At 36.3% G+C, this 10,879-nt stretch overlaps 2 protein-coding genes across 2 annotated transcripts; both read left to right on the top strand.

Annotated features, from left to right (window-relative positions):
• Positions 1–363: 363 nt before the first annotated feature.
• Positions 364–1,923, top strand: LOC121249888 (cyclin-dependent kinase inhibitor 7-like). The gene is made up of 4 exons (XM_041148735.1): positions 364–818; positions 945–994; positions 1,224–1,412; positions 1,611–1,923. The coding sequence occupies exons 1-4, from the start codon at positions 465–467 to the stop codon at positions 1,678–1,680; spliced, it is 663 nt and encodes a 220-aa protein (XP_041004669.1). The 5' UTR covers positions 364–464; the 3' UTR covers positions 1,681–1,923.
• A 2,157-nt stretch (positions 1,924–4,080) lies between these two features.
• Positions 4,081–5,569, top strand: LOC121234672. The gene is made up of 4 exons (XM_041130716.1): positions 4,081–4,175; positions 4,270–4,492; positions 5,336–5,411; positions 5,526–5,569. The coding sequence occupies exons 1-4, from the start codon at positions 4,081–4,083 to the stop codon at positions 5,567–5,569; spliced, it is 438 nt and encodes a 145-aa protein (XP_040986650.1).
• Positions 5,570–10,879: the final 5,310 nt, after the last annotated feature.

Raw genomic sequence — 10,879 nt, 5'->3', positions numbered from 1 at the left:
ATCTAAAAAGATACAGCAATAAAAATTTTATTTATAAATCCACATATAATATTATTATTGATGTGAAAAATTTATCGCATTAATCATACCGATTTGTAAAATTGTAAGTAGTGTTAACCATCCGTAATTTGGATTAACTAATAATTAGTACCCTATTTTTACCTATCAATTACATAATTATCTCTATTGCCTCGGATGGCGACGTGGAGCCAACCAACTGGTTTAGAGTTCGACCCAAACATCCATGGCCCCCGATCCGCATAACGGCGCCGTCAGATTTCCCGTTTAGAGATTCCCGTCACTGTTAGCGGAGAGTGGACCACCACCACTACCAAAACCCAACACCCCCCTCATCATCACCGTCACCATCAAACACAAATACTCTCACCCTCGCTCTCAAACTAACGAACCAGAAACAAAGAAAAACACAGTAATTTAGAGAAATTCCACAGAGGGTGACAGAGATGGCGAGGAAGTGTAGAGGAATCTCAGATATTGCAGTGATGGAGGTGGCACAGGTGGGCGTGAGGACCAGAGCTCGAGCATCTCTGGCCATGGCGGCGGCAGCCGCGAGCTCAGCAACCACCACTAAGAGGAGGAAGCTCCGCGCCGAGGAGTTGAAGTGCTCTTCATCGTCCTCTTCGTCGTCGTTTGAGAAGCTAAGGAGACGGAGACGCCTCGCGATCACCACGGAGGCGACGGAGGAGCGCCGGTTCTCCAGCCCTAGCTCGGATCATGACGCGGCATCGTGTTGCTCGAGTAACGGGTCGAGCTTGCTGCTCCCGGAGGAAGAGAGAATCGAATTCGTAGATCTGCAGGTCTTCAATTAAATCCTGTGATAAATTGGATTCCCTGAAGAATCTTCGCTCCACGCTTTAATCGCTGCATAGCCTCTTTATTTCGATTTTAGTTTTGTGTATAAATTTTTAATTTAATGTTTGCAGGATGGGAGTTCTGAAGTTGAAACATCCACGTATAGTTGCTGCAGAGAAAGGTTTTGAAATAAGTAGTTTTAAATGTCGAAAATTCTGCATTCCTAGTAATTATTTCCTTCACGTCTATGGAATTCGAAATTCAAAAGAAGTGTGATCTCAGTGGTCTGCTTCGATTCAATTTTAGTCCGTTTCAAATTGTACACGTCCCGCGTACACTATAAATACGTGTACATATATTTACGTGTATTACGTCTTTTCTCCTAAATTTCCTATGGAATTTTCTGGCAGGAGAGAGACGACACCGTCGAGCGAGCTTCGACCAGAGTCGGCCAAACTGGAACCAACGGAGAGGCCAACCGAGGCGGATTCTCGCCCAAGTACAACGGTGGAGAAGAAGATCAAGATGATACCGGAGGCCGAGCTAGAAGAATTCTTCGCCGCCGCCGAGAGAGACATGCATAAACATTTCATGGAAAAGTAAGTTCACAGAGAACTGATTCACTTTCTCTCGTCCTTTTTCCTTCAATTTTACGAGCAATTTCCGTAAAGGAAAAGATAACCATAAGAGCTTCAAAGTTTCGTTTCCTTTTCTGTTTCTCTTAATTAATTTGCGGCAGTTTCTCAGTAACCAAACGCAGGATATTCGACTAAGGTTAGTTGGAAACTTCGTTTCAGGTACAATTTCGATTTCGTGAATGAAGTTCCCTTGGAAGGACGATACGAGTGGGTTCGGTTAAAGCCATGAAGAACAACTTTCTGATCAGCTATTGCTTTATTTATTTTTCCTCTTTTTTTTTTCGGTTTTACTTTTTTCGTTAGGTCGATCTGTCCGTCGTCGATCCGTGCGTTTTCATTATATTTCATGTAAGGCTAAGCGCAGCTCAGCTCAGGTCTTTGTGTTAGTTCGCTTCGTAAATTACTAAATGGTACGGTTCTCTGCAAAAAGAAAATGCCAAATCTTCCTGGGAAAGAACAAACATTTGTTTGATTTACGGAGCTTGAATTCAATTCTTATTCTGTTTAATTTACCCCCCCCCCCCCCCTGGGGGGGCGAAATTTCGTGTCCATTTCTAACTCATTTTTTATTGTGCGGAGAAAAAAACTTAATGCTAGACATGATGAGCAGATCAGGCCAAGACGGTGGTGTTTTTACTTGCACGACGTGTAAATTACGGACACGTGTTGGGGATTGGAAAGGTGATCTTATCCTCTCCCTCACAGGCTTCCTCTTGGTCAATAATTAAAATATATATATATATTTTTTTTAGAATTGTGGGGGTGATATGTACGGGTGGAGTGGTCCTGCGTTTATATTTAGGGGCCTAGAAAGATAGCTAGGGGCCTAAAGAGATATGAGGCGGCAGGAGCTAAGGCCCTAGGAGCCTATAGCTCGGGCAAAAACTAGTTTCTGTAGGAGGACCGTTCTTTCACGGAGCAGTAGCCAGCATGATTGCGCCTTTTTTCTCCGAGTCTGTGGCACGTAGTACTGGGATGATGATTATAACAGCACAGATGCTAATTGATTCCTTGGTTGGTGAGGAAGGTACTTCATATATGATAGTGGCGCGCAGAGATCAGACTATTCCCGATCTCTGAATCTTATGCTATTTAATGATTGCAACCGATCAGGGTAATGATTCTAGCTAGGATCGAGATGGTATATATATAGAGGTGATGATACCCTTCCCACGGGTTAACAACCCGTTTACAATGAATTGATGACGTGGCATATTATTTATTAAAAAAATTAAAAATTTTGAATCTTAAGCCCAGTACCTCCACTGTATATCATCTTGTCCAAAATTTTGCAGCATGCCAAAGCTCTACAACTTCAGATCCCTACGGTGTGAAGTCGAGCCTCCAAAGCACCACCCAAGTAAGGCGAGCTCCTTTCTCTTTCTCTTTCTCCTTGAAATTTTACCAGCAAATGGATGCTAGTCGGAGACTTGACATTGGAGGAGCATTGGCCATGCACGACAGCAGCGATTGTGAGAATGAGGGCATTTAATTGGTGAGATGCATGATGTCAAGGAAGAGAGAGATGTGGCCCCGTGGAGGATGCGATCTTAAGAGAAATGAGCACGAAAGTTTTTAAAATGTGAAACTAGTTTGAGAGAGCGAGAGCCACTCAATTCTTGAACAAAACAAAAATTGAAAACAATGGATTTTAGCTCTTGTTTTTGTTTCGCTTTCATATGTTGTTATTGAAGATAATGCGGTTTCGGAAAAATCCCGAAATAATTTTTCGACGAAAAGACATCTCAGAAAGGGATCGAGAGAGAGAGAGAGACTTTTGTATGGAGAAAACTCAAAAATTAGAGAGGGAGGGAGAGAGAAGCTCGCCTAAGATGAACGGAGCATGTTGGAGGGTGAGAGTTGCCGATATTCTAACAAGTACTTAAAAAATTCCTCGGCAAAATGGTGTACAATGGGCACTGGGTTTCAGAAGAATCAGATCTTGCATTTTCAAATTTGTTTGTTGTTTATATATGATGTGTCTGATTCACAAACTGCCACGTAGCTCTATTGTAAACTAGAGGTAAACCAGTAGCAAGGCTATCATTTTCCTATATATAGCCCCAGCGAGCCTTGTTTCACGGTCAAATATGCTTGGATCCGATGGCCCAACCAACAATTGTGTTAAGGGGCCTATTTTATTATGGGTAATGATACCTTTACGATTTTTAATTGTCGATTTACTAACGAGTCAATGTGGCTTTATTTTTTTCATTTCTTCTCTGCATCTGCAAAGGCCTTCGCTGCTCTCTGCCATCTAAAGCTTATGTCAGGATAATGTGATTTGATTGGCCTTTCGTCAGAAGATGTCACTCCCAGATTTGAAATTTCGTTTTCCTTTTGAAATTCAAAATCACAAATCTCATACCGTCTTGTTTTCCTTTCATTTTTGCTTCTAATCCTCTACCTAGTGCTCTGAATCCCTCCCTACTATTTAAAACCACAAAATTGAAGCAATATCAAAGCTCCACTTCCATTTCCCGTAAAAACCGAGCTGCAGAGCTCCATTTTTGGCGTGGCTTGGCGTGAGTATGAGGTGTTTGTTAATATGTCTGTATGCTTCTCTCTCTAACGCACATTTTCTGTTTATAGACACCCACGTTTCCATAGAAACAGAGAGTCGTAGAAAATGGTAGCATCAGTAGCAAAAGGAGCATCCCTCAACCACATATCCAGAGAATCCTCAGACATTAGACGCCTCACCAACTACTACAACGAGGTCTTCCTCCTCGAACCTTGTTTTCCTTTTCCTTTTTGTCTCGCTGTTTCTTTGTTTTCGAAAATTGTTTCATTTTTACAACTACCGTGTGCAAATATCTGGGTTTGAGGAGATAGAAAGCCTAGACTTCGTGGAGTTTAAGGTCATATGGTTCAATCTGGCTTTCGTTCAAATCCACCTCATCGAGAGGAACCCTAGCTCGAGGCTTCTAGAAGGTCCCTGGAGCGCCACATCACCCGTCACCAACCCCAATCATCTCCCCAGAGGTCACCATATTTGCTTCTCTGTCTCTAATTTCGAATATGTTGTGCGAACTCTCAAGGTACCCACCACCTCCCTTTCTTATATAAACTTTAGTCCATTTTTTTGAAGATATAAAATAAATGATAAATTTTACAGTCGGATTAAATTTTTAAATTTAAAATAATTTGATATGATATCAGAATTTGAACACCGACTATTTATCTTCGATTAAAATATAAAATAAATAATAAAATGTATATTTTCTAGTCAGATTAAGCTTTGATACAGATTTTATACATTTTTCTTCTATATCTGACCCATCACTTGTGATGATTTAAATTTTTATATATCATAACAAGAATTTATTATTTGTATTTAAATTATTCAGATTTATTTCATCTTAGTATATTCCACCTCAATGATGGCCACCTCCAGAGGATCTTTCAACTTTTCTTAAATTAAATGATCATAATTAAGTTGTATCTCCACACAATCTAAACAAATTAATTGAAAATAAAGGCTAAAAATTTAATCATCGATTTGAAGACGGCCAAAATGACATAAGAGAAAATTTATATAAATTGGAAATTGTTTTCATAACTGGGAATGGAAAAGCCAAAAATGTGTATTGGGAGTCCGCTCATATGGCTAAGTTCATGGCCTCTTATGCTGGCAGTGTGTATCATCTTAGAAGAATAACTCATGGTGTCAACTAGAAGACAAATGTATATAGAAGCATTTGCTCTAGAAAAGAATCTTAGAATTCTGTCTGTTTTTTGGGTTTGGAACGGTATGAAATTTAAACAAATGTTTTGAGACAGTCAGCAAGTCTAGTTATATTAATAATCACAAAGGAATGGCATGTGTGTTTATTCTATGATCATGTTCGGTATTGATGGCTGAATGTAAGTTGGCCTTGCAGGAAAAGGAAATCAAAATCTTTGAGAGATCTCTTCCTGATGGGAAGGTTAAGCAAGTCTTCTTCTTTGATCTTGATGGTAAGCCCTTGTAGAGCGACGACAAAATAAGTGATTTATGTGGTTAATTTGATGGTTTAGTTGGAGGATCAGTTTAAATTTTTTAAATCATCTATGAATTTGAAAAATATGTAGGTAATGAATTGGAGATTGGAAGTTTGGCTCCAGATCAGAAATAAATAGGGAGTTCTAGAGTGGAATTTCTTTTCAGACAATAAGTTGTAGAGAATGTTAAGGTCTACTCATGCAAGAATGTTTGGAAGGGCATTTCTTATGTTAAGTTATACTGTATTGTTGCTAGTTTTGGAAGGGCATTTCTTGGTGGAAAATATGATGAAATTTGGTGGTTTATTTGATTTGGTGGAAAATATGATCAATTTGTTGGTTTATTTTATTTGACTTGATGTAATTATCAATCGTAAGATCATTTTATAATGAACTTCTGAATTGTGTTTTGTAATGAACTGTGTTGTATTGTGTTTTATAATGCTGTAAGATCATAAATGTTGTGCAATGATTTGTTTTGGCTTCAGGTGATGAGATAGCAATGTTCTGATGGCCAGCTTCTTATAAATTAAAGTAAGTTGAGAGAGTGAATAATATATTTGAATAGGGCATGTTCAACTTGTAATTCATTTATCTTTTGAAACATAGTGCATAGCAGTTGGAGACTGCATATAATCTCGTTTCAGTTCTTTGAAAGCAATTTACGGGTTCCACCATTGCTCTTCTACATCTTCATCAGTTTCTTTTCAGAAAAAAGCGTCCAAACCAATAAGGAAAAGAAAACCCATAGACAAGTAGCATCCATGCTGGCAACAGAAGTATATAGAATAAAAATAAGCAGCCCTTCTCACTAGATATAAACAAGTAAAGCACTCAATTCTGACGTTAGGTAGTTGGATCTTATACAATTGCAGTTATCTTCTTTTGTACCTCTGGCTTGTTGGCTCCTACAAACTTCTCATCTTATTGTCCATATCTATGAAAGAAGAATGTTGGGGAGGCTTTGATAACCCACCAACAGAAGTGAAATTATCAATTGTAAGATCATTTTGTAATGAACTTCTGAATTTTGTTTTGTAATGAACTGTGTTGTATTGTGTTTTATAATGCTGCAAGATCATAAATGTTGTGTAATGTTTTGTTTGGCTTCAGGTCTTATTTTTGTAATAAGTGAGAATTAAAGCAATGATGAGATATGAGGATGTCAATGTTCTGATGGCTAGCTGCTTATAAATTAAAGTAAGTTGAGAGAGTGAATAATATATTTGGATAGGGCATGTTCAACTTGTAAATCATTTATCTTTTTGAAACATAGTACATAGCAGTTGGAGACTACATATAATCTCGTTTCAGCTCTTTGAAAGCAATTTATGGGTTCCACCATTGCTCTTTTACATCTTCATCAGTTTCTTTCAGAAAACAAAGTCCAAACCAATAAGGAAAAAAAAACCCATAGACAAGCAGCATCCATGCTGGTAACAAAAGTGTATAGAATAACAATAAGCAGCCCTTCTCACTAGACAGAAACAAGTAAAGCACTCAGTTTTGACATTGGGTAGTTGGATCTTATACAATTGCAGTTATCTTATTCTGTACCTCTGGCTTGTTGGCTCCTACAAACTTCTCAACTTGTTGTCCATCTCTATGAAAGAAGAATGTTGGGGAGGCTTTGATAACCCACCAAGAGATGAATTCCCGAGACACTTAGTGAGCAAGGAACATTTTTCATTAATATACTTTACGTAATCTAGAATAAAAACACCCAGTTATAACAAGCATTCTGCCACTTGAAACTTAAATTGAAAAACAAAAAAGCACACTCGTAAAGCAAATCAATGCAAACACTTAGCACCACCAAACAGATCACCAAAATGAACATTGTAGAGATGATATAGCCAATCAAGATCAAGTGTTTAAAAAAATCACAAGTGTTATGCAACACTCAGTTTGTGTGGTGACTCAAAACAAGTTTCCTGTGAGCACTTGATACTCATTCAATTGAAATTTGTTTTACCTACATTATAATCGATGACATTCTAATTGTCACACATTTCTTTCCCATCACTAAGTATCTTTGGTTGTTGCAACTGGCATGACTGGTGAGGCAGCAAGTTTCTATCTAAAAAAAATAGTATACTCGATTGTGTATACTGTTGGTATGAAAAAAAAAAAAAAACCTAATAAGAACCAACTTGACTTTGTTGAATGGTAAAAAAAAACCAAAGCATAACCACAACAAATTAAGGAAACCACATAAACTAGGTTTCTTATAAACACATGAATTTCTTGACAAATTGACTCACAAGGATGAAATCTAAACATGTAATGGATAGTTCGTTCAAAAGATTAAGACACACAGTGAAGGCACATAAAAAAATCAAATTCTAATCCTGTTATTGTTTATTTAGCTGCTTGTACCTTTAGTGGCAAAGACCCTTTCATGATTTTAGCTCACAAGTGGTTCTGTCACATTGTTTTATACACTGGAGAGCACAACCTTTTGCTTTGAAATTTCTAAAACACCAAATGTGTTTGTTTCCATAGAAAATAATCAAGGACATGCATAGATGAATCTGATGTTAACAAGCAGAGTTATCTAGCCCAAAAAAAAAAAAACATGTCTATTTATTATAACAAATAGCTCTTGAGAGAAAAACCAAATAACAAATCCATCAAATAATGTAAGAAACCATGCAACATAACTTGGTGCCAACACCCAAAATATGAGCATGGTGAAACCAAAATAACCAAATCGAAATAATGTATTCAAGCATAATAAAATAAAAGAATTAGACAGTTACGTCCATTGGAAAACCCCAAAAAATACCCCAACTGAACTTTTCTTCTACTTCTCCTCAACGAACAAACAAGTGGTCTGGAACAAAATAAATATCAGAAAAAAAAAATCGATAGTACCCCACTTATCATCTGAAGGCCATAAAACGATCACTCATGCAGACAATCACCACTGTCACGAATCAGAAATCCAAATTCACCGAGAAACAGAAACAGGAAACTGACACTTCATACCCACGCCATCCCGGAAATGGAGAAGTGAAAATTAGAGAGAGAAGCATACAGACATATTAACAAACACTTCATACCCACGCCACGCCATGTCGGAAATGGAGCTCTGCAGCTCGATTTTTGTGGGAAATGGAAGTGGAGCTTTGATATTGCTTCGATTTTGTGGTTTTAAATGGAAGGGAGGGGAAGGAAAGAGGCGTGCGACTTTGGTAGGGAGGGATTCGGAGCACTAGGTAGAGGATTCGAGGCAAAAATGAAAGGAAAACAAGAGGGTATGAGATTTGCGATTTTGAATTTCAAAAGGAAAATGAAATTTCAAATCTGGGAGTAACATCTTCTGAGAAGAAATGAAAAAATAAAACCACGTTAGCTCGGTAGTAAACCGGTAGTTAAAAGTCGTAAGGGTATCATTAACCTTTTTTTATTATATGACATATTTATATAAAGAGTAATAATAGATACAGTTGTAGGTGTGCAAGCACTATGCATTTCTTTTGAAAAAAGAGTAAGGTTTACCATTAAAAAATAATTTTTTCATGTGAGTTATAGATTTACCTACTTTTTTCAAAGGGAGTGGGTGTGACTTGCATATCTTAGGACTGCTAATGTCATTTCTCTTATGTAAATTAAAAAGAGATTGAATAATCATAAAGACACAACTACATAGAAAAGTATATCTCGGTAATTTGCTACATAGACGTAGAAATAAAATTATAAAAACATAACTTAATACATGTTTCATATTTTGACGATAATATTTCATGGAATAATATTCATCCATTGTTATTTTTGTAATGAAATATTTAGAATTTATTTTCTTCATATAAACATCAAGAGATCTTTTAGAATGTGATATTTTATTCTAGTATGTAAGCTACTTGATCATATTTCATGCAAAATCTAGATATTTACGTATCACATTAAACATATAATGCTACAATTGAAAGTTTAAATAAATTCTTTTCTTACTCAATGAAGTCTATAGGATAAAATCTCGCAACTATTTTTCATATAAATCATCGATCTTAAATAATTTTTCTTATATTTTCACTTTGGATTCCATATTAAGAAGTCCAATATTGTATAACAAAAAATTTTGGGATTCATATTAATAAACTTATTATTTCTTCCAAACTTAGTTTTAAGTTTAATTTTGAAGAGACCACATCCTTGAAAATAAATAATATATAGAAATTAAATAGAATTTTGGGACTAAAAGAAAAAAATTAGAGAGAGGCATTTTTAGGTATATTGAAATTTTAGAAAGTTTTAGAGAGTATATATATGGAGATTATAATTTTTTTGGGGGTCCATTTTCTATATTTATAGAATTATGTATAAAATCTAGGGAGTATATTGTGTTTTCAAAAAGTTTTGGGGGGCCATGAAGTCTAACGTGGGTCCTTGGATCATACTTGGGTTATATTAATGAGACTTGCTAGGTACAAGCGGTTTGGTGCATCAAACTGTATACCAACGACTTTTTTTAATGAAGAAAAATAAAAGAAGAAAAATTTTAAGTGAAGAAGAAAGTATTCTATCAACAAAAATTATTTCCGTCTTTAATTCATAGAGTTTCATTAAACGGATGTCTTAAATATGTGCGTGATCCACAAAAAATATTTTTTAAATTCAATTTTTTATTTGTAATTTTCTTTATAAACTTAGTAATTTTTCATAAATCGCATGGATCATGGACACCGTATATTTTTTCTTGCCAAAGAACTAATCTTTGCAATAGAGTTATATATAAGTCGTGCTGTGTCAAATGGGCGGGTCTTTTGCCTATCCCAAGGTTAAATATTTATGTTTGCTTAATTCCGTTCATGCCAAAGATTCTGAGCCATAACACAATATCCCTAGATTGAACTAAAATGAACTTGGCTTAGAAAACACAAAGGGAATTAAAGAACTACATAACTCATGAGATTGAGTGATTTCTTCTTCTTCTTCTTCCTTTAGTTTTTTTTTTTTTTTTTTAATTGCGGTAATTATGTGATCCGAGGAAAATAAAGAGTCATGGTCTGACGATCGAGTTATATATAACGTGTAGGACAAACGTATAATTGCATACGAAAGGTCGCATATATATTGTTCTTCCTTTTCTGAATTACAGGAGATCAGTTCGTCCTGTGATAAACTTCTGATCAGTTTGAGAGAGATCGGGGAGATCAGATCAGATCGTTCATGTTATATAGATTGGTAAAAGCTTATCGATCTAAGCCAGTACTATTAATCCTAGCTACAACCGTACGTACGTGGATATAGCTAAAGACGAATGAGGAGGTTGAGTTATGAAGTTGAAATAGAATTCCAAAGAGGTGGCGTCATAATAGAGATTGCAATTATTGCCGTATTTTCACCAAAATAGATATCTGTAGCTAGCGTCTCTGCTGGCAACCCAAACAAAACAAATTAAAGATGAATAAGATATTTTTGAATGCTAGCTGCTGCAT

Source organism: Juglans microcarpa x Juglans regia, chromosome 1D (genome assembly GCF_004785595.1).
Source record: "Juglans microcarpa x Juglans regia isolate MS1-56 chromosome 1D, Jm3101_v1.0, whole genome shotgun sequence".
NCBI classification, from domain to species: Eukaryota; Viridiplantae; Streptophyta; class Magnoliopsida; order Fagales; family Juglandaceae; genus Juglans; species Juglans microcarpa x Juglans regia.
This window is presented reverse-complemented; position numbering and strand designations above follow the sequence as displayed.

Excerpts from the sequence above, each read along its gene's own strand:
- LOC121249888 (XM_041148735.1), top strand. The coding sequence starts at position 465 with ATGGCGAGGAAGTGTAGAGGAATCTCAGATATTGCAGTGATGGAGGTG. Across the intron at positions 995-1,223 it reads TATAGTTGCTGCAGAGAAAG|GAGAGAGACGACACCGTCGA; the intron begins GTTTTGAAATAA and ends ATTTTCTGGCAG. Across the intron at positions 1,413-1,610 it reads CATAAACATTTCATGGAAAA|GTACAATTTCGATTTCGTGA; the intron begins GTAAGTTCACAG and ends ACTTCGTTTCAG.
- LOC121234672 (XM_041130716.1), top strand. The coding sequence starts at position 4,081 with ATGGTAGCATCAGTAGCAAAAGGAGCATCCCTCAACCACATATCCAGA. Across the intron at positions 4,176-4,269 it reads AACTACTACAACGAGGTCTT|TGGGTTTGAGGAGATAGAAA; the intron begins CCTCCTCGAACC and ends TGTGCAAATATC. Across the intron at positions 5,412-5,525 it reads CTTCTTCTTTGATCTTGATG|GTAATGAATTGGAGATTGGA; the intron begins GTAAGCCCTTGT and ends AAAAATATGTAG.